The 22,578-nt window shown below is 44.4% G+C and overlaps 1 protein-coding gene across 2 annotated transcripts; it reads left to right on the top strand.

Annotated features, from left to right (window-relative positions):
- The first annotated feature begins 554 nt into the window (after positions 1-554).
- On the top strand, positions 555-20,186 carry Mfsd1 (major facilitator superfamily domain containing 1). Of its 2 annotated transcripts, XM_031374056.1 has the most exons (16): positions 555-794; positions 2,468-2,520; positions 3,504-3,616; positions 5,222-5,264; positions 5,875-5,942; positions 7,634-7,742; positions 10,100-10,202; positions 10,456-10,554; positions 10,895-11,006; positions 11,674-11,730; positions 12,287-12,443; positions 13,885-13,982; positions 15,725-15,837; positions 16,379-16,426; positions 17,120-17,177; positions 18,538-20,186. In XM_031374056.1, the coding sequence occupies exons 1-15, from the start codon at positions 635-637 to the stop codon at positions 17,170-17,172; spliced, it is 1,386 nt and encodes a 461-aa protein (XP_031229916.1). In that variant the 5' UTR covers positions 555-634; the 3' UTR covers positions 17,173-17,177; positions 18,538-20,186. The 2 variants fall into 2 exon arrangements, with proteins under 2 accessions (XP_031229916.1, XP_031229917.1); XM_031374057.1 differs by lacking the exons at positions 555-794; positions 2,468-2,520 and adding an exon at positions 2,621-2,733.
- Positions 20,187-22,578: the final 2,392 nt, after the last annotated feature.

Consider the following 22,578-nt stretch of genomic DNA (forward strand, 5'->3'; position numbering starts at 1 on the left):
TTCAAGGACTTAAAAAAACAGGTGGATTAGAGTTAGTGGCATAGCGGGGCGTTGGTGGCGCATGCCTTTAATCCCAGCACTTGGGAGGCAGAGGCAGGCGGATTTCTGAGTTGGAGGCCAGCCTGGTCTACAGAGTGAGTTCCTGACAGCCAGGGCTATACAGAGAAACCCTGTCTTGAAAAAACAAAAACAAAATCAAACAACAACAATAACAACAAAGACTAGCAGTCTAGAGATAGTGGCAAGCAGGCTTTTACCAGTATTGCTGATCGACTTGTAAATGGAGAAGTGTGGGAGGGGAGGACTCCGCTGTGAGATGGACCCTAGGTGCTATGGTCAAGTCTCCCACCAGGACTTCTGCACCAGCACTTCCTCCTGATCTGAAATCAGATGCTAATGAGGACCCTACTCTACACACCCAGTCGCCCATTCCCATTCCCGCCCCTAACGCCATCCCATCAGCAGAAAGGAAAGGTAACTTGCGAGCCCCGCCACCACGTGAGCAGCTGTTCACGTGAGCACGGCGAGGCGTGACTCGAGAGAGTCACGTGAGCGCGCGGGGTCACGTGAGCGCTGCTGCTGCTGCTGCTGCCGCCCCGACTTTGCTTCCTGATCCTTTCCGGGCTGCAAGCAGATGGAGGACGAGGATGGGGAAGAACGGGCGCTGCTTGGGGGCCGCCCCGAGGCGGACAGCGCAGTCCAGGGCGCCCCTCGCGCTCTGCCTGCGCTCTGCGACCCCAGCCACCTGGCGCACCGGCTCGTGGTGCTGTCGCTGATGTGCTTCCTTGGTTTCGGTGAGCCGGGTTGTGCTGGGGCAGATGATAGAGGGATTCAGGGGTTCGCTTCCCCGGATTCGCGCTGCTGCCGGGGCTCGGGAGCTCGCTTTTTCCAAGTGTCGCGAGCGAGGTGGCGTTTGTTCCTGCCCAGTCCCGAGTGCTGGAGCTCCTTCCTGGGGACGCAGTTGAGAAGGAATCTCAGATCTTTCCCCAGAGCGCTGTGCTCCGGAGAGTTTCAGAACGTCGCTGGGGCAATTTCAGAGCGTGACTAAGTCCCTCTTCCTTCCTCCCCAGGCGACCCCTCCCACCCCCAGTGCTTTCCTTTGCATTCCTTTAGAGCTCGGATCCTCATTGGATAGTGGTCACCCCTAAGTACACCTTAGTAGGATTCTTTTCTTACCTTTCCTCTGCGAGGCAGTCCTGCAGGACCGCTCTTGTTAAGTTGATTTCACTTAATGAAATCTGATCCCTCGGAAAACACTTTCATTAGATACTTTTAAAGACATCCTTCCCTCCTGTGTTACAGGTTTTAAGTTTACCTTGAAACTGTTCGGATTTCTAACTACTGGCTTGGCTTGAAAGTGTGTTTTCAGGGGATCAGATTCAGAAATACATGCTCCTGGTGTATAAAAGATACTTTGGGCTTCGGTTTCTTTGTTTTGGGGAAGATGGTACCCATTTGCTTTAAAACGTGGTATTGAGCTGATAGTGGCGGTGCCCTTCTTTAATCTCAGTACTGGAAGACAGAGACATGTGAATCTCTGAGCTGCCAGCCTGGGCTACAAGGTGAGACCTTGTCTCAACAAACAAAGAAACAAGCCATAGTATTGAGTTTCTTATAAGCAGTTAAGTCCTGAAGCAGAAGTTTCTAGGTTTAGAATCAGTAACCAGTAAGCATAGATAAAACACTTGAAGAAATTGTCCCTCCTCAAGCTGACAAGTTTGTTTTTGTAGGTAGATTGGGCTGAAAGTTTGGGTTTGAGAGACCAGAGCTCTGCCTCTACCTGCCTTCTCCACCTTTGGACCCGCAGCTTTGTGTGTTTACAGAGTCAGTGGGGAAACTTTGGGCAGTGTTACTTTGGGGCCTCCTCAGGCCTGTCAGCTTTCCCCCTCCCAGGAGACATTCATTTGATCCATTAGGCTCCCAGTTGTGTTGTTCTTGTTTCTAGCACTGTATTCACTCAGTTATTTGCTCCTGGGTATTTTTGTTTGTTTGTTTGCAGGATCAGATTTTATTTCAAATACTGGTTTGGTTTGAATAGCTGAAGTTTACTTTGCTTTCGAGAAGAGTGAGGACCCAGCTAACATGCACCTGTAGAGGATGCTTGTAGATTTTTTTTTTTTTTTAAGGAAAATGCAGCGATTTCATGAAGATGTCAGTATAGTAATAAGCATGGGAAGAATGACGGAAACAAAATGATTAAAACCAGTTGGTGTTGACCTCTTAGTCAGGTTTCTGGTATTTGCTGTGCATGCACAACACTAAATTGTGGATGTTCTTTGGGGTGGTAGATCAGGAAGTAGTGTAAAACAAACAAGCCAAAAATCCGCTTTCATAGTGTCAGCCATAGTAAACCTTAAACAGCTCAGGGGGAGTTACTCGTTGTGGGGAGTTACTCGTTGTGAGTTGTAACTTGAAACTTTTACATAGATATTGTCATTCGGATGAAACATGTGCTCTTCCTTTCTAGGCAGCTATTTCTGCTATGACAACCCTGCTGCCCTCCAGACGCAGGTTAAACGGGTGAGTTGATTTTCTACGTAGGTGCTGCTCTGCTTTGGAGTGCTGACTTCTATAGATGGTGAGATAGAATGAGCTCTCAGAGCGCCCCACCCGAGATGTCCACTTTCTCTTCCAGTGTCTGTTATCAAATCCACAAGCTGCAGAGATCAAATTTATTTCCCTAAAGAACTCATGGATAACATATACATGACCTGAGATGGTTTTCTTCTTCAGGTAGATAATTATAGACTCTGCCTATGGTGTTACCAGAAATGCTAGTGTTGGTTGGAACTTTACACTCCTCTGAACTATGAGTGAGGGGTGGGACAGCTTTGGCCTTCTTAGATAAACTTTGCTGTTATTTACTTTTCTAAGTGTGGATGCTGGCTGCTGAGTATTGGCCCTGTCTGCATTCTTAGTCTGGTTTTGTGTTGTAAAATTATATTTGATATTTGTTGTTTCTTGGACACTTAGGCCATCTGTTTTGTTTTGTTTTGTTTTGTTTTGTTTTGTTTTGAAGACAGGGTTTCTCTGTGTAGCCCTGGCTGTCCTGGAACTCACTCTGTAGAACAGGCTGGCCTGAACTCAGAAATCCACCTGCCTCTGCCTCCCAAGTGCTGGGATTAAAGGCATGTGCCACTACCTCCCGGCTCGTTGTGTGCATTTTTTAAAAGCCACTAGGAAACGATTCTTTTCTGTTTGGGAGGAGTCCATAATGCAGACGGGAAGGAAAGAGGAGGAACGTAGGAGACAGAAAAGGACTGAGTTGGCCCCCATACCTGGAGTCCACGAGGCCTGAGAGACAGAATGTGGACTCAAGGTGTTCCCAGGTGTGGCCCTTATTCTAAGGGCCAGGGTTGTAGCTTTCCGAGTCTCAAGGAAGTAACAGTTCACAAATGGTTAAGAAACATACCCTGAACAGAAGCCCAGCCGCTACCACGTTTTGTTTTGATTGTTAATTGCAGAACTTGTATGGAAAAAAGTTTTCTTTTCTCCCTATCCAGGACATGCAAGTGAACACCACGAAATTCATGCTGCTCTATGCCTGGTATTCTTGGCCCAATGTAGTTTTGTGTTTCTTGGGTGGCTTTTTGATAGACCGAGTATTTGGAATACGGTAAGCTTGCAAGAAAGTTGAATTGTGGGTAAATTTAACCTGGTTATTAGAATGTAGGAATGGGTTGAAGTTTTTCTTAAAGAACTGAATAGACTTGTGAATTGACATATGGTGGACATGAAGATTTTGGTTTTTGTTTTTAAAGATTGATTTTGCCTCTAGGCTTGATTCTTGAAGCCTGGTTGGTTTATTAATTAGGGTCAGGCCTAGTAGATGCTGCTGATGGGGTGAGGTCATAAATTATGCTCTTAAATTGGGTTAGATGAATCATGTGTGAGCATGCTTGCTGCCACTTGGTCAAGTCCCTGTTGTGCTAACACTTAGCGCTTCCTAAGCTTCCACTTCCTGCCTGCCCAGTAGGGGCAATAGTTCCTACCTTACAAGCTTCTACAGGGATTCAATGAGAGATGGAGAGTCTTTGCAAGTCTTTGCCCCTAGGTGGAGGTGCATTCCTCAGCTCTGGTAAGATTTAAGACCTCCCCCTCACCCCCCTCTACTTCTGCCCGTCGTTGGCCATTGAACTTTTTGTGGCCATGGTTATTAGATGCCGAGGAGGAATAGCCCTGTGAGCTTTGTCACTTTTCATCTTTCTCATTGGCTGTGTTTCAAGTGGAGACTTAGGGAGCATCAGCTGGGGCTGTCTTCAGAAGGCAGCAGTGGAGGAGCTGAGTGTTTTTAACCTTCCCCATGGATAAGGGTTGTGACACCCTTGTGTGCTTAGGTTTGGGGGCTTGCTTTTAAGAATCTTAAACAGTTGAGTATTAAGGAAATGTTTAGATTTTACTGGTCTCAAGGGATAGAATTAGCTGAATTTTTAGGGAAACTAATTCTACTTATATGGAATGTTGGAGGAACTCCTTTTCATAGGGGTGAGATAAATCTTCTCGGGACGTGGAGTTTTCCAGTCTTAGAGAACATGTAGGCCATGATTCTTCAGGATTTTGAGTGAATGGTAGTTTCAGAAATGCAGTTGGCCCTGATGACTTTTGAAGAGTCTTCTAACTCTGCTATTTTGTGGCTCTGGTGAAGTATTAATAGATGGTTGTTGGGCCTGTAACTCCATTAACTTGACATAGACAGGTCTTCTAAGAGTAGTTTTCAGTTACCAAGAATTATAGCCAGCTTAGAATTATTTACTGTAGAATTTCCTGGAATCAATTCTAAATTAGTAAAGTAAAGATATATTTTTGTGCACATGCACACATGCCATGTGTGGAGGTGCTCACAGAGGCCAGTACAGGAGTCGGATCCCCCGGGAGCTAGAGTTCTAGGCAGTTGTGAGCTGTCTGAACCCGGGTCCTATTCAAGAGTGATCTGTACTACTGAGCCTTCTTACTAGCCTCTGGCTCTAAACTGCGTAGAAATTTAATAAAGAACTTGGTGAAGGTTATTTATGCTTTAAGAGGTGATAATCGTGTAAATGAATCTGTGCCATTCATTGCTGAACCTCTGGAATCCTGCCAGACCTGGCCCTGGAAGGTTGCAGTTGAACGTTCACCTTGCTTGGATGCAGAGTGGGCAGAGAAAACCCAAACTCGTTATTAGTACAGGACTCTGTGATTACCAGCAATAATGTGAAGAAATAACATTTTCTCTCTCACACAGATGGGGCACAGTTATTTTTAGCTGCTTTGTTTGCATTGGACAGGTGAGGAAAGCCAAAATATTTATTCATTATTTGATAATGACTTTGCAGTCTTATTTAATTAATTCCCTTAGCAAAAATATGCTGAATGAATGAATGGATTAATTCGTTAATTAACCAGGCCCATGAATGGCCACATGGTATCATTCATTTTAAGCCTTAAATTACATTGTCTTAGTCACCTCCTCATTGCTGTGATTGGCAGAAGCCACATTGGAGGGAGAAGGGTTTGTTCAGCCCTCTGCTTGAGGGGGAGGCATGATGACAGGAGCATGAAGCAGCTGGTCACATGGTGCCCACAGTCAGGAAAACAGGAAGTGGTGGGTGCACACTCAGCTCGATTTCTCTGCTGCTCAGCTCATAGAATGGTGTCACGCACATTGGGGTGGGTATTTGCATGTGAGTTAACCTAACCCAAAAGCTCCCTCCAGATATGCTAGAGGCTTGCCTCCCAGTGACTAGAAGTCCTGCTAAGTGCATGAACATTTAATATTTTAATTTCTCGAATTTACTAGTGCGGGCTAATGAAATTGTTGTGGAATTGAGAATTTGTCATATTACTTACTCCTTTTAAATATCCCAAATTTATTTTTTATTACTATTCATATTACAGGTTATTTTTGCTCTGGGTGGTATATTTAATGCTTTTTGGCTGATGGAGCTTGGGAGGTTTGTGTTTGGGTAAGTTACACCTTAATTTCATGTTATCTTAGCATATTTGTTAGGAATCTTCGATGCTGATGGTTAAAGCTAGGGCCTTCCATATTCCAACCAGTCCACTGACCGGCCCTTCTAGTGCTTTAAAGGATTTAAAAGAAACACTTTATTGTCTCTTGTGAGGTGTTACTGGTCCAGGTGCTATGGGACCTGGGCGAGTGGAGCCCATAAGTGAGGCGGACTAAAGGCTCGTGGAGTAACCAACTTTATTCAGAGCATTAGACAGTTTATACTGTGAGTCTAAGGAGGCGTCACATGGGTAAAGTATACGATCCTAGGATAAGCCACATGTGGCCAAGACACGTTTTTCCAGAGGCGTATAAACAACCATAGCCGGCTGTAATTAAGTAAACTCACTCCTATCCACCACACCTGGGAGAAGCACAGAAACACACCCCAAGAACACGTTTGTGCTTTTGAAGAAATGGAGGTCGCAAGACTTTTGTCTTCTTTTCTCACAAGCTCTCAGAATGCTCCTCACGGGACTCTGTTCTTGGACCTAGAGTGAGGAATTATTTCAGATCTTTGAAATGTAACCTATTTATGTTAGTGTGTTTCTGAGTTGATTTAACTCTGACTTAGGTTTTTGAGTGACTGTGGTTAGCTTGTAGAATTTGAATGTTTTAAGGTTCTTCAGAAATGCTTTTCCTGAGCTTTTTAAACTGGATTGTATTGAAAACTTACATAAATTGCATTCACAAAAGTATGGACCATCAGTTTCTAGGTTGGTCACTCTGGGTATCTTCCTCTTCCTTAGTGAGTGGCATGGATGTCTTTGTGCTCCCTGTTGAGGTGGCTTGAATTAGCGCAGAATCTCCATGGTGATTTCCCCACGTACACTCCAGTGTCTGTTCCACACACCTGTTCTGAGTCCAGCCTTGGCCATCCTACCCTGAGGGATACAGTACGCAGAAAGAAGTCTTTCCCCAGAAGCACCAGGGCATGTAGATGGATCTAGCACATCCCCAAAGGAGACAGAGTGTATGTAAGAGCATGAGAGATTAAATGGCCACATGGGTGAAGTGGGCAGTGTAGAAGGAAGTGTGGGGACTGACATGAAGGTGCCTTTGTTAGGATCGAGCCGTGGAAGGGCCAAGGGTTGAAATGGATCTCAAGGGGTAGTGATAAGTCTGTGGATCTAAGTGAAGGAAAACTAAAAAAACCCAGTAGTAGAAGAACGTTGACTATGTAGGAGCCTTGCACATTGGCCTGAGAATGAGTTTCCATCTGTACAAAGTGTGAATGAAGGACTCTCCTCGATATCGGTGCTTTGCATAGGACACATGGCATAGCTCCTGTCATTGCCTGGCATTACTAATTCAGCATGCCAAGTCACTCCTACATATCACAATAGAAAATAGTAATTGCATTTTAGAGTGTGGGAGTGGGCTGTCTGCCCTGATGTCTGAGATCTCTGCTGCAGAGATTCATGTAAGGCTGGAGGCTGGAATCATCTGGAAGCTTGTTGTTCTGCATGTTGGATACTGGGATTGAGTTCCCTGAAGAGCATGCTTATTTTCAGGCGATCTTACTGGCTGAAGCACTTAAGCCCTCCTCCATTCAAGAGGAGACAGAAATCCCACTTCTCTCTGGGAGGAAGAAACTGGCTAACTGGGATTCTTTCAAAGCTGTGACTTTTCTTCTCCCATACTTAGGATTGGTGGAGAGTCCTTAGCAGTTGCCCAGAATACATATGCTGTGAGTTGGTTTAAAGGCAAAGAATTAAACCTGGTGTTTGGACTTCAACTCAGCATGGCCAGAATTGTAAGTATGGTGACGGACGTGGTGGGGCCCAGTGGGAAGCACAAGACTGAGACTTGTTATGATCTCTTCAGCCATAGAAGGAAGAATGGTGGGGCACAGTTGGATATGAAGAAGCAGGCAGTGATTGCTATGCTTAAAAAATACTGTGTGTCTGTGTTGGTGCCTCTGCATGCAGAAGTCAGAAGAGGACATTGGGTGACCTCCTTAGTCACTCTCCACTTGTTGGTTTGAAGGCAGCAGTCTCCTCCTGTCTCTGCAGATCTGTGTTACTAGGCATTCAGGGGACAGTTGGCTTATTACATGGGAGCTGTGATCTGCATTCTTGTCTTCCTGATTTCACAAAGCACTTTGAACATGGAACCACTTCTGGTTCCCGTTTTTATATGTTTCTTTAGGACTTGGACCTTCATTTAGTTTGTCTTCAGGGAAGCATTCAAAAACATTCATTAGTTCAAAGCATTTGAATAAAGCTTCACTAATTTCTCACCCATTTTGGTACATTACCTCAAAAGTCTCTCCACCCACCCACCCACCCACCCACCCATCCATCCATCCATCTATCCACACCCGTCCGTCCGTCTGTCTGTCCATCTGTCCGTCCGTCCGTCCATCCATCCATCCATCCATCCATCCGTCCATGTATGTATATTCTGCTTGCCCATTCCCATTGGTAGGAAGCTTACTCTGGTGGGGCAACCCATTCTTTCTTTCTCAGTTACCTTTTTTTTTTTTTAAAGACATCCTTACTATGGAGTCCTGGCTGAACTGGAATTTGCTGTGTAGATCAAGCTGGCCTTGAACTCACAGAGGTCTGCTTGCCTCTGCCTTTAGAGTGATGGGTTTAAAGGCAAGAGATACCACAAACTTCTGACGCTCCACCTCACAAAGAGGAAGCCTTTTCCCACAAAGGGCCTTCCTGACTGCCCCCACTGTTTTGCCTTCAGTATTAATTATTTGCAGTTGACATGCGATGGCTCTTCAATTTCTGATCAGACATGTTTATTTGCAGATCTAAGCCATCTGACAGGAGGTTTGGCTTCCCTACCATGATACTCACATCTCATTGGACTTATCTCTGTCTGGTGTTTAGAACTAGAAATTGCTGTGTTTTAATATTTTGCCTTAGGGAGAGTACCCAGGAGATCTAATGAGTTGATTAATGCATCTTGTGAGATAGGAAATCTTCAGTATCCCCACCCCGCTTTGGCTGGGGGTGGGGATTGACTATTGTTTTGATTTTCCTTTGTAATTTGCTCCTTTTAAGCTCACTGTTTCAGCAAACACTAAGCCAGGTGACAGTACAGCAGCAGCTCTCCTGAGGAGTTTGTGACTGCAGGGAAGCTCAGTTTTTTTCTCTGCAGAGCAGTGCCTCCCTCCACCCTCCTGTTAGTTCCTGAGACTCAGGCCCATCTCTCCTACTTCTCTGTCAGATCCTCCTCTCTCTCCTCATGGCTGTAAATGTGAGAGTGCTCTGGGCCTTGACCTTTGGCGTCTCTTCTCTTTCAGCACTCAGAGCCTCGGAGATCTTACTTAGTTTTGCAGGATTGAATAGCATTGCCTTGTTTCCAGGTTCGTGAAACTTATCTGGGCTTTCCCTTGAATTTCTCACGTGTATTCAGTGTTTCCCTTGGCTGTCTCCATCTAGGCCTTTCTCCCCAATTCCTGACTCATACAGGCTGTCCAGTTGTAAGCTGAACTTACAACTGTATCCAGTTCTTCATATTCTCTCCGCCATTCCTCAGATCAGCTTTTGTGAAGTTTTTCCTCAGCAAGGGCTACTCTCTTCATGTGGTCCTGTACAGAACGTTGGTGTCTTCCTGTGCTCCATCTCCTTCTGTCCTCCGACATACTTGTCAGCACATGCTATTGGCTGTACTAAAAAATTCATATCCATATTCTGAGCATGGCTTACTGTACTGCCAGTAGCCCGATCTCAGACCCATCTTTCCTGTTTTGGCTTATTGCTGGAGTGTGACTGCCTCCTTGTATCTGACTCTGTGTCCAGTTTGAAGAAACTAGCTAGCAAGAGCTGCTTTTCAGGACTGCAGAGGCAGGCTTACCCAGGATCGCAAGTTCTCTCATCTCTAGCCCACTGTCTTAATCTCTTTTCTACTGCTGTAACAACCCCGTGACCATGACCATGACCAAGGCAACTTACACAGGCTTCCAGCACAAGGTCTGGCTCAGATTAGAGGTGGGTCTTCCACCTTAAAGATCTGGATTAGAGGTCTGTCTTGCCGCCCTCAGTCTAACCAGATTATCTGCCGCGTAATCTGGATTCTGGTTACACTAAGCCACTATAAGTAAGCCTCCCCCAGTGTTAGTAATTGAGAGACCTGTTGTGTTTCCTTCCTCAGGGAAGCACAGTGAACATGAACCTCATGGGCTGGCTGTATGGGAAGATTGAAGCATCACTGGGCTCAGCTGGCCACATGACCCTGGGTGTGACACTTATGATTGGTGAGTGACTCTTTGTGTCTCATGTCTTGTCCCTTCTGAGGGCCTGGGGTAGGAGATGTGCCAAACAGGCAAGAACTCTGGACTCAGGGCCAGACTCTCGTCCTTAGAGGTTATGGTTTTCCTCCACAGGCTTCTTAGCCCCATCTTTAGCCTTTCCTCTCAGTGGCCACACGACTGCTCTTTATGCAGTGTACTGCTTTCCCCAAGCCCCTGGACCTTTCTTTCTAACATTACTCTCTCCTTTCTTTTTTAGGGGGTATAACATGCATTTTTTCACTAATCTGTGCTTTGGTCCTTGCTTATTTGGATCGGAGAGCAGAGAAAATACTTCATAAAGAACAAGGAAAAACAGGTACATCATCATGAAAGTAGAGTGGGACTGAGGGGACCTTTAAAGTGATGTGAAGGCGCTGCGCAGTGTGTGATGCTATTTCCACATCCACCTCTGCTTGTCTCCATTTTTGTTTATATCCCCCATTTTAGTATTTTAACACAATGTATATTAGTAAAGTGATTCTAGTTCTGTAGAACCAGCTTCTGCATTTCTCCTCCCAGTACTTGGTAACCATATCTCACAGACGTTGTTTGTGGAATTTTCTGGAAAAATGTTTTTACTATATGAATAAAAATGATGACTAATTGATAACTGAGGTGCTTAGGTTTATGAGATAATGCATCTTCCTTTTCTGAAGGTGAAGTCATTAAGTTGTCGGATATAAAGGACTTCTCCTTACCCCTGATCCTGGTCTTCGTCATCTGTGTCTGCTACTACGTGGCCGTGTTCCCGTTCATTGGGCTGGGCAAGTGAGTGTTCCTAGCATTCCAGTTATAACTGTAGTGAGAACTGAATCACGTCAATTTGTGGGTGGTCTTTGTAGTTCATTTTCCTACCTTGGACACTGTTTACTTAGACTGATTACCTGACAATCTGGGATACAGTGGACGGTTTTAGCTCCAGGTTCAACATTGTTTCACTCCTTTCTTTATCCTTTTGAAGAAAGACTTTTAAACTTCTCCTTCTGTTATTGCATCAGGAGGCTGCCTGCTGTAGTGGAGGAGGCTGCCTGCTGTAGTGGAGGCTGTACACTGTCTACCTCAGGCAGATTCTGCCAGACTTAGAGTCAGGGTTCGAGGCAGGCCCTTCCTCCACATGCCTGCTTCTCTCCGCAGTCATTGGCTGCTACAGTGTGAGAGTGCATATGGCGGAAGGTGGTTTTCTGTCTTTGTAACCTTCAAGACTATGCAGTCGCGTTCCAGCAAGAACCCTGCTCCATGAAATAGGACCTCTGCACTCGTGCTTTAGATTAGCTGTTCTGAAAATGTGTTGGCCAATCACGGATCAGCCAGTGAAGTTATTCCATGAGTACTTAAGCTATAGCAAGATGCTTTAGGATGGATAGGAGATAACAGTGGAAGAAAATCTAAACAAAGTAGTTCTTTCTAATGGGCACACTTTTCTTTTTAATTTTAGAGTTTTCTTCATGGAGAAATTCAGATTTTCTTCCCAGTCAGCAAGTGCCATTAACAGGTATTTGGTGTAATCTGTAGGTGCTTGTTGCAATGTGTGATGCATGCATATGCAGAAGCCACATGTGAGAGGCCACAAAGATTGTGTGACTGCAGTCCCTCTCCTGCCACACCCCTGATACCACACGCCCCCCATCCCCAACACCGCAGACCCAAATCCTAGGAGCCTGGCTTTGCGTAAAGAGAAAACCCAAAGAATTCTTGGATTGATTTTTATATTCTTGTTCTGTGGTGCTTATTTTGGAAGGGTCCTAAATTAGAGGAGTGGGGCTTTGCTTTGAGGGTAGTTTTAGGGAGTACTTTTTTTTTTTTAAAGATTTATTTATTATTATAAATAAGTACACTGTAGCTGTCTTCAGATGCGTCAGAAGAGGGCATCAGATCTCATTATGGGTGGTTGTGAGCCACCATGTGGTTGCTGGGATTTGAATTCAGGACCTTCGGAAGAGCAGTCAGTGCTCTTCCCCTCTGAGCCATCTCGCCAGCCCCCGGGAGTACTTTTATACTTAGTTTCTAATGGTGTTGTGTTCTATTAACTTCTTATATTCCCCTGGCAGTATTGTGTATATCATATCAGCTCCCATGTCCCCAGTATTTGGACTCTTGGTGGATAAAACTGGCAAGAACATCATCTGGGTCCTGTTTGCAGTAGCCGCCACCCTCGTGTCCCACATGATGCTGGCCTTCACCTTTTGGAACCCATGGATTGCTATGGTAATGTTGAGAGAACCCCAAGTCCATGTTTGCTGCACCCAGCAAACCCTGTTGGCAGCTGAGGGGGGCATGACTTGACTTTAATTTTGACAAAGTAAATATTTATTTAAAAAAGAATGGTCAGTTATTAATTTAAAAAGTTTGCCTTTCAATTGCTTATTTAGTAGGGAATCTTCAATGCTGAAGTAGAATTTGAAACAGAATAGTCTCATGGTTAGAAAGCTAATCACTTCCAGTTATTTTTCTGAACTTCACTAAAATAAATCATCTCATTAAAAGTAGCCAGTCTTCCAGCCCACTATGTGTTCGTTTGACTCTTAGTAGGTTTAAAAGGTGGCAGAATATCCATGGAGGTTTTGTTGTCTCCAGGGAGCTCAGGCCGAGTGCTGTGTCTCTTGTTCTTAAAGGAGTATCTTGAGCGTAAGTAGTTATGGACCTGGTGGGCAGTTCACGGAAGCCTCCCTATAGGGACATGCAGGTTCTAGAAGTAACAGTGCTGCTGTAGAGGCTCTGAACAGTGGTCATCTTGACAGATATGACAACATACTCCTCTCCTGTAATTTGCCAGCAACCCACAGATCTGCCCATTTCCCTTGCTGGTATCAGTGTCAGCATTATTTTATATTTACCAGTCTGATGGGTACATGTAATACTTAATTTAAATTCAAACCATTCTTTTCTTTTTTTAAAAAAATATTTATTTATTATTATAAATAAGTACACTGTAGCTGTCTTCAGACTTGCCAGAAGAGAGCATCAGATCTCATTACGGGTGGTTGCTGGGATTTGAACTCATGACCTTCAGAAGAGCAGTCGGTGCTCTTACCTGCTGAGCCATCTCACCAGCCCCTCAAATCATTCTTTACTTTAAAAATTTGAGACATATTCTTGCTTATACATAGCTAAAGTGACCTCCAGATTTCTCTGTGCAGCCTCAGCTGGCCTTGGCTCATACCTCTCCTCCATCCACAGGCATGCCACCACCATGCTTGGCTAGTGCCTTTTGTATTGAGGAAAAGGCAGTCTCACAGAGTCTGACAAGGGCTGATGATGGCGTTTCTGTCCCTGCTCTCAGTTCAGAACTGATCATCCCGAGGCAGCAGCAGAATCAGGTCCCTCTACTGCCTTGATTACTTCCTTTGTAATTAAGGAAAATCAGATTGCCCGGAAACGGGTAAAAACTTTTTTCCAGTTAACTGTGCCCTTGACTGGACAGTGGGCTCAGGTAGTTTATGTACATTTATATCCCAAGGTAAAGTGGTTAGAACAGTGGAGGGTACTGAGAGAGGCCCACAACTATCCTTTGTATTTAAATTGTTAGCCTAATTACAGAAACTAGGTGTGTACTCTGTTTTAGCTAGTGTGTCACTTTCACTGACCATCCTCAGTGAGAATCACCTGTCACCTGATTCGGACTGTACCGCTCTGCCTTCCTGTTTAGTGTCTCCTGGGGTTCTCCTACTCATTGCTGGCCTGTGCATTGTGGCCAATGGTGGCATTCATAGTTCCTGAACACCAGCTGGGAACTGCATATGGATTGTAAGTACTGCATCTCTACCACAGATCGTACACATATATACCTTTTGCTGTGTTATCAATTATTGTAACATCCTGTGTGTCCTAAGGTAGTTATTTATGCTCAGAGTTCCAGGACAGCTCTGAACCTGTACATGATTTAGGAACATCAGTTAAGCCATTTAAGCAGGTGTCCTGTGTGGTGTTTCCAGTCACTTTCCCTAGTTGTGATCTGAGGAAGACAGTCCAATGGAGGAGGGTTCATTTTAGTTTTTGGCTTTAGAGATTTCAGTACTTGCTCTGTTGATTCTGGGCCTGTGGTGAGGCAGATTCATCAGAGCAGCCAGGAAACAGGCAGACAGATGTGCAGGCATGTGTTTGCTCACACATACATATTCTTGCACTAAGGCCTTTCTTCCTTCCCTCCTCCATTAGTCAGGGTTCTTTAAAGCAGCAGAATTTATAGAATGCATCTCTCTCTATATATACAGAAAAAACAAAACTTAACTAGAATGACTTACAGGCTGTGGTCCAGCGAATCCAGTGGCTTAGTTAGGGTTTTATTGCTATGAAGAGACAACGTGACCATGGCAGCTCTTATAACGAAAAACATTTAATTAGGGCTGGCTTACATTTTAGAGGTTTAGTTTATTCTTGTCATGGAGGGAAACATGGCAGCATCCAGGCAGACATGGTGCTGGAGAAGGAGCTGAGAGTTCTACATCATGATCTTTAGACAGCAGGAAGAGAGTGAGATACAGACAGACACACTTCCTCCAACAAGGCCACACCTCCTGTTAATTGCCACTCTCTGTGAGCCTAGGGAGGCCATTTTCTTCCAAACCGCCACATCCAACTATGGCTGTCTTTGAACAGAAAGTCTAAGAATCCAGTAGTTGTTCAGTGGACAAGGCTGGATGTCTCAGCGGGTGTTCAGTATGTGCCAGAATGCCAGAGAAGTAGGGTCTGATGCCAGGGAAGGAATGGACTTGCTAGCCAGGAGAGAGCAGAGAGCAAAAACTTCCTTCATCGGTGTCCTTACATGGGCTTCCAGCAGAAGGTGTGGTTCAGATTGGAGGCGTGTCTTCCCACCGCAAAGATCCTGATTAGAAGTGTGTCTTCCCACTTTAGATTAAGTGGATATCCCTCATGGTGTACCCTCCATTTTGGGGTTTTAGTCGTCCCATATGCAGTCCAGTTGACGACCAAGAAGAGTGCTTTTCTGTTAGATGCTTCTTAGCAAGACAGGTGGAGTAAACTATAACCCATAAGATGCAGTTACAGACATGACCATTCCTGTTCCTTGAGGACCTCTCAGTAGGAGGTTGATTCCTGTCCTAGGCCTCCACGTGAAGGGGGCATCCGCTCCTGTGGCTGCTGTGCAGACAGACAGCTCTCTTTTCCTTCAGGAAGACATTTTGTACTTCACTTGCCTTGGAGCAGATGGTCTAGCAGCAGAAACAGTCCAGGATAAAACCCAAAATCTGCTGGGTGTGGTGATGCACACCTTTAATCCTAGCACTCTGGAGCCAGAGTCCGGTGGATCTTGTTGAGTCTGAGGCACGCTTGGTCTACAAAGTGAGCTCCAGGCCAGCCAGGGCAACGTAGTCTCCTTGTCCCAAACCAAAATCTATCAGTTTGCTCTCTGACTGAAAGTCTTTGAAAGCACCAGTAGTGTGTGCTTTTGGATGCTAGTATTAATAGTGAAGTTAGTCTGTGTATGAAGACTTTTGACAATGATGTGTTACTGTGCCTGGAAATTGTAGCATGCAGTCTATTCAGAACCTTGGACTGGCCGTCATCTCCATCCTTGCTGGCATGATACTGGATACAAAGGGATACTTGCTTCTGGAGGTGTTCTTCATTGCCTGTGTTTCTTGTGAGTGTGCCATGTGGCAGTGTTTGGTTTCTTATAACAGAGTAAAGTGTTGATGTTTTCACAGCTGGGCTTTGTCATACCACTTAAAGTAAACTAGACAGTGTGCCTCAGCAAGTAAGGGTGGGAAGCCACGCCCCGCCTTGGTCTCTGAAGTAGCTCTGGGCTTCTAGGAAGCTAAGGGCAAAGTTCTCATTTTGTTCATTTGTAAAGGCACATGATTTTCTCAGATAGAAATGCCTGCAGAACTACTTCTTTGAAATGACAAACTGGCCAGGAGCTGCCAGGAGTTCTGGGGACAAGAAGAGAGGAAGGAGGAGGGTCAGGGCGGGTGCTGGCTGGGGATGTGTTGGCTCCCTCTCCTGCAGGGCTTCAGTTGTTCTCCAGCTCTGCCATTCCTGGGCTAAACAGCAGTGGATCCCTTGGCGGTATGCTGCGGCACTTCAGGGCTGAACAGTGTTTTTTAGATGCTGATTAAGAGGGGTTTGGTCTGTGCTTGAATTTGATGCATCAGCGTCATTTACGTGTGTTCCTTGTGTTTCAGTGTCACTGTTAGCTGTGGTGTGTCTGTACTTGGTGAACCGTGCCCAAGGTAAGCAGCTCTCTGGATTTCTTCTTCGTCTCCAGGGGATATTGTCTTGACGGCCAGTGTTTTCTTCAGTTTGTGTTAGTGATTTCCTAGTCTTAGAGACAGGAACCTAGGTTTATAATCACACAGTTTGGACCATCACATTCATTAGAATTGCTGTTATGCAGTTCATCTCTAGGAAGATCAGTGTTTCTTAATATAAAATCTCAGGTGTATACTAGCAAAACCCCCTAAGCCCCTCATAGTCTCATTTCTAAAAAAAAGGAAAAGTAAAAATTTCCACTTAAGGTTGGACATGTTTGATTTAGAATTAGAAATAACAGATTTTAAAAACTAGTACATGCTAATATGCATTAGAGTATTTTTTTTCTTAATAAGAATTTGATGTTGCTTTTATCAGTCTTTCTAATTGCCTGTCCTTAAAGGGCATGGCAGAATGTAATGGAGAATGTAACACAATGTTACCTATATAAATTTAGATTTGTTTTAATTTTTCTTTATTTTCAGTTAAATTATTAACATTTAACAGTGTTTTCGTTAACAACACATGCCTTCACACTTAAAAATATGAAGCTAAAATTAAAGCTTGATTATAGGACATTTTTTTATCTTGCATACCTTTAAGCAAATATTTGTGTATGATTGAATTTTAATTATTCATGTTATTTAAAATGACTATGTTCATTTATGTTTTAGGAGGGAATCTAAATTATTCTGCAAAACAAAGGGATCGGATGAAGCTTTCTTAGCCAGAGTGAGTATTTAAGGGGGGATGATTGGATTTTTAAACTCTTAACTAGGAGCATATATTTCAAGTTAGGTTTGGACTTCATAGATACTAGTTGCTTTCTTGATTTTTAAGAACCAGTAATTAGGTTTGGAAAAAGCAGTACAAAATTCTTATTTCAGGAGGTCTAAGATGACCATCAAGGTGTAAAGTGAGGGAAAGAAAAGGACCTGGACTTGCTGCCTTCTGGGCGGTGCAAGCCGCAGGGCTTGTGTGTGGGCGCGGCCCTGCCCTGCACCCATGCTGGCTGCCCTTCCTTCCTTTTGTCAGCTGGCCTTTTTAACAGCAGTTAAGATAACACTTCAGCTTTCTCCATGGCCTACTTTCATTCTGGGCTGGGTTAAAATGCTCTGACCAAAAAGCATGGGGAGAAAACCATTTATTCCAGGTTACAATCCTGTTTGTCATTGAGAGAAGTTGGCAGGAACTTGAAGCAGGACCTGTGGAGGAATGCTGCCTGCTGGCGCCTCTCACTGGCTTATGCTTACCTGCCTTGTCTGTATAGCCCATGACCTCCTGTGCAGGGATGGTCCTGCTCCACAGTGCACGTGTCAATTAACAATCAAGACAGTGCCCAGCAGATGAGCCTGTAGGCGAGTCTGGTCTGCATTAGATTCTGTCCCTGATGACCCTAGGCTGTGTCTAGTTCACACATTCTGTCCCTGGTGACACTAGGCTGTGTCCAGTTCACACATTCTGTCCCTGGTGACACTAGGCTGTGTCCAGTTCACACATTCTGTCCCTGGTGACACTAGGCTGTGTCCAGTTCACATCTTGATAGTTGTATACTGATGCTTTTCTCAAGACTGTAGTATGGGGTTTAAGTTATGTTTTCATAAGTATGCTCTAAAACATGATGGTATTTCTGTTGCCTGTTATTTCTAAAAATTTTAGCCATTAAGCTTCTTATGATTTAAAGATTCATTAGTAAATATAACTATCATCTGATTATTAAGTTTTGGGTCTTGAATAGGATGACGTCTGGTATAACAGCCTGTGTTTTTTAAGGTAGGGTGGTACTCTACATTTTTCATGTTATAAAATTGGAAATGAAAGGCTAAAGAGCTGGCTCAGTGGTTAAAAAGTGTATACTGCCCTTAAAAAGGAGCAGAGGTCAGTTCCCAGTGCCCATGTTGGGTCTCTCAGCTATGACTGGAGCAGCACCTTCAGGGAATCCAGGGTCTCTTCTCTGGGTGTCTGCACTCCAATACAAACGATACTGTTTTACTCTGGAGTTCACCCTGTTACGCTTTCACTCTGGAAACTGCACGGAGCTTCCTGTCTTTTTTTGCTGCCCTTTGGTGATTTCTTGTGTTGTGTTTTGCAGATAAAGCTCTGAAATGCTTGTACCGTGAGAAGGGATAGCATTCGCCGTTGACTGCAAACCTTCAGGAAGAGTTTCTTTTTAAAAACGTCAGGTAGAAAAATAATAGAGTGGAAAATATATTTATATTTGAAATATACCTACTTAAAGTGGTTCATGCAGACTATTTTAGCCTTTCGTAACCATGTGTTGTGGAAGATTTCCAGTCAACAGTGAACAGTTTAGGGAATCTGGAGCATTCAGGCAAGGACCTCTGTAAGCATCTGCGTCTTCTGCTGGGATGATTTTTAACAAGCGCATCCTTCGGATGTAGCCTTTCCTTTGTATTATAGCAGGAAAAAGGGAAAAGCCCACAAAACACGGGGGCCTGGGGTAGAAGGCTGTTACCTACGTAATAAAGAATGACGTTTAACTGCACTCACCGTGTCCTAGAGAACAATATGCAGTTGCTCCATGTTTTCCACTGGAAGATTATGTCATTAGTGATGGCTGCTGAGCAGCAAACTTTTGGAAGTTTTTTTTTTCTTCTCCTTAAAGACAATAAAAGTGTCCTTCAACTTATGGTGGCTGCCTATGTATATGGGTCCATAAACCCGATGCAGAAGGTATGCTTGATGTCTTCCTTATATTTTTAAAACATTGCAACACTGATTTCAAGTTTTCTGTGGAAGATAATCTCCAGAAATCAAATCTGCAATAAAGAAAGTATCCTAGGTCCAGTCTCCTTGAATAGTTTTATAGGTATACATGTGGTATATAGCATTGCATGCTTCAAGCTGTGGCATCAAGGGCTGGAGCGATGACTTGGTAGTTAAGAACATTTACTGCTCTTCAAGGGGACCTCAGTTCAGTCCTCAGCATCCACATGGGGCCCCTCATAGTCACCTGACTCCAGCTCCAAGGGATCCAGCACCCTCTGGTCTCCTCAAGCCCTTGCATGTTTGCACACACATACACACGCATGCACACACACACACACACACACACACACACACACACACACACACATGAGATGATGAATCTTAAGCAGTGCAGAAACAGTTTGAAAGTGCATTCCGCATTCCTTTTCTTTTGGTTTATAGTTTGTTATGCATTCTTCACTTGAGAATTTCAAGGCTTTGACTACACGTGGCTCTTGTAGCACATGTCAAGTTCATGAAGTGGCTCCTCCGCACTGGCCCCATCCTTTACACTGTCCACACTTGGTATGTGGAACCTTGGCATGTTTATGAATGGGTTGCGTGCCTGCCCATCTCACAGGGTTGTCCATTGAGATTTCCTTCTCTAGAATATATTCTCTAGTGCACACTCTAACCTGGTTTCATCTGACTTAAACAAACACCTTAGTTTTCAGCTCAGAATCATCCTAACATAGAAACTTCTCTAGGCCACTCAGACCATATACAATTTATGATACCCGTGAACTCTGAGAGCCTCATACTGTGCCTTTTTAGCTCACTTTACTTGTCAGGAATCTGTGGCACTGTGGGTTTGGTGTGTATTTGATTCTCAGATTGTTAGCTCCAGGAGAGCAGGGACATTACCTGGTTTGTTAGTGAATGTATCCCAGTGCCTAGCACAATGTCTGTACAAAATTTTTTCTTTTTTCTTTTTGCATAATGTATAAAATAAAAAGTAATTGGAGCAACCTATTTGGAGGATAAATAAATGCAATGATCCAAAAAGGCTTGGTGGGCTGCATGCCTTCTGGCTTAGAAACCTTGTATTTAATATTTACCCTTAGGAAACCATTGGGCAATCATATATATTTTAAACAATATCTTCTTTCTGGGGTTTATAATGGCCTGACAGAGAGTCATTCACATCTGTAGTTTGACTTGTTTTTGTAGTGCTGCAGTAGAGGGGGTGGATAAACCAGTGTAGGGCCATGCATTTGTTAGGCACAGGCTTCTGACCAGAGGAACAGCCCCAAGACACAAGCTTTGGGAAGTGTGTTCTGTGGAAGTTAGAGACAGCTCATGAGTATGGGTAGAGTTCTTCCTATTATAGTGCTGGCAAGAGTGTTGAGTTCAAGAGACACTAAGAACTGCTTCAGCTGACCTACAAGCTGGTTAAGAGAGACGGAGAGGGAGGCATGCTGGAGTGTGCCAGCTTTAGCCTCTTAATACTGTGCCAAAACAAAACACAAGTGAGTTTTCATGCAAACACATGGGAGGTGCAAAACATATGACTATTCACCTGGGAGGGGAAACCCACTACAGACCAATGTATCAATTACACTGAAGTGCAACTTGGCTAACCAATGAGTTCTCCTCCACCACCTCCTCCTCCTCCTCCTCCTCCACCTCTTCCACCTCCTCCTCCTCCTTTTCTTCTTCCTGCTCACCCTCTTCCTCTTCCTTCTCTTCTTCCTCCTCCTCTTCCTCCTCGTTTTCATCAAGGTTTTGCTATGTGGCCTTGACTAGCTTGGAACTTACTGTGCAGCCCCTAAGGCTGAGCGAGCCTCCTAGGAACTGGAAACAGTAGAAGCTGCACAGGAGAGCTTACTTTGAAAGGGTTGGTGCAAGGCAGCTAAGACCTCATCTCCACGTTCAGCATTGGGGTCTTGGGCTTTGGGAAGAATTTTAGGTTGGGAATTGTCAAGACTTAGTTTGCATTTTAGAACAGCTGGAAGCAATAGGAAGGGAATGACTTGTAGTTAGAGGATATGAATTTGGAGGCAGGAGAATGGTTAGTAGCATGCTAGAGAGATGATAGTACGTGAACTTCAGCCATGGCAGGATGGAATGGAGAGGTGGATTCTGGTGATGTCTGGGAGCTCCAGCGAGAAACAAAGACTCAAATGAAGGTTACCTTCTAGATTTCTTACTTGGATGGAAGGTGCTGCCCATTGACCAATGAGACCATACGACAGGGTGGCATTTTGGGAGGCAAATGAGTTCAGTGCTGGCCTTGTGGAGCTTGTAGTAAGTACCCAAGACACTTAAAATAGTTTTAGAGTGAACATGGATGGGAAGGGTTCCTAGTGGGACAAGGTTTAGGTTTGGCAGCTTCAGGGTGGCAGCGAACAGATCGAGTAAGAGGTCACGATGCAGAGCTAATAACTGATGAAGTAAAAGGTCACGATGCAGAGCTGATACAAGCCTGTGAGTAGAGGGGTGAGGAGGTCACAGGTGTAAGGGCACATACACCCTCTCCCTCCTGCAGGATGTTGGAAAGCAGGAAGCAGAGCAATCCGTAGAAGCCAAGAGAGCTAGCTTCGGGGGTAGGTAGGGAGAAACAGCGTGGTAATGTCAAACATGGGCTGGTGGGGTTTGTTCTTTGTGACTAGCAGGCCATAAGTGTGTTGTGGAAGCAGTTGGGGACTGGGGTGGTGGCAGGGGTGAAGTGGGGTGGGCGTGGGGGAGCAGCAGCCAGGGAGAATGATTTAGATTATGAAGTCAGGTAGAATTGCATAAGAAAGTATAGCCTACCCTTGAGAAAAAAAAACAAAAAACCCAAGGCCATAAAAGGGAAGTCATAAAGAGCCTTCAGTAAGGCTGCATGGCTTGATGGGCTAATGCTTTACTGAGGTCTCTTTCCTAATGTGCTGTTCTACTTGCAGAATAGAGCATTCTCAGACTCTGCAATTCTTCAATTTTCTTGAAATGGCACATTTTGCTTTGTGTTTGTGATTTAAGCACTATAAAAACGCCCAGCTACAGCTTGCTTCGAGAATATAAGTTCTGCTTCCTCACACGGATTTCTTCATGAAGCCATTACCTTTGAAGTAGTTTGATACATTAACAACAAGTCCATAACAAGCCCCAAAGCTGGGAAATTGAAATCCTCAAGAGATTTAGCTTGTTTATAGAAAAGTAAAAGATAATGAGAATACACAAGTTTATAAGCCTAGGTTATGCTTAATTGCAAGTGATTTTTTTCCCCCCAAGAATTTCCACTCTTTACTGTCTTTGGAAGATAGAATACAGAGGAAAAGTGAAGATTCATGCAGGTAGTTTGTATTCTGGATTCTGTAAAGTTGAAATTGGTGGGTGTTATGGTTTGAGTCTGAAATGTCTCCCATGGGCTACTGCTGGGGCT

This window comes from Mastomys coucha, unplaced genomic scaffold (assembly GCF_008632895.1).
Source record: "Mastomys coucha isolate ucsf_1 unplaced genomic scaffold, UCSF_Mcou_1 pScaffold16, whole genome shotgun sequence".
Classification (NCBI taxonomy): Eukaryota; Metazoa; Chordata; class Mammalia; order Rodentia; family Muridae; genus Mastomys; species Mastomys coucha.

What these genes read in the sequence shown, in the direction of transcription:
- Mfsd1 (XM_031374056.1), top strand. Translation starts at nt 635, where the DNA reads ATGGAGGACGAGGATGGGGAAGAACGGGCGCTGCTTGGGGGCCGCCCC. An exon ending in GGGTGTGACACTTATGATTG is followed by an intron (nt 10,203 to 10,455) that starts GTGAGTGACTCT and finishes TTTCTTTTTTAG; the next exon opens with GGGGTATAACATGCATTTTT. An exon ending in GGAACCCATGGATTGCTATG is followed by an intron (nt 12,444 to 13,884) that starts GTAATGTTGAGA and finishes CTTCCTGTTTAG; the next exon opens with TGTCTCCTGGGGTTCTCCTA.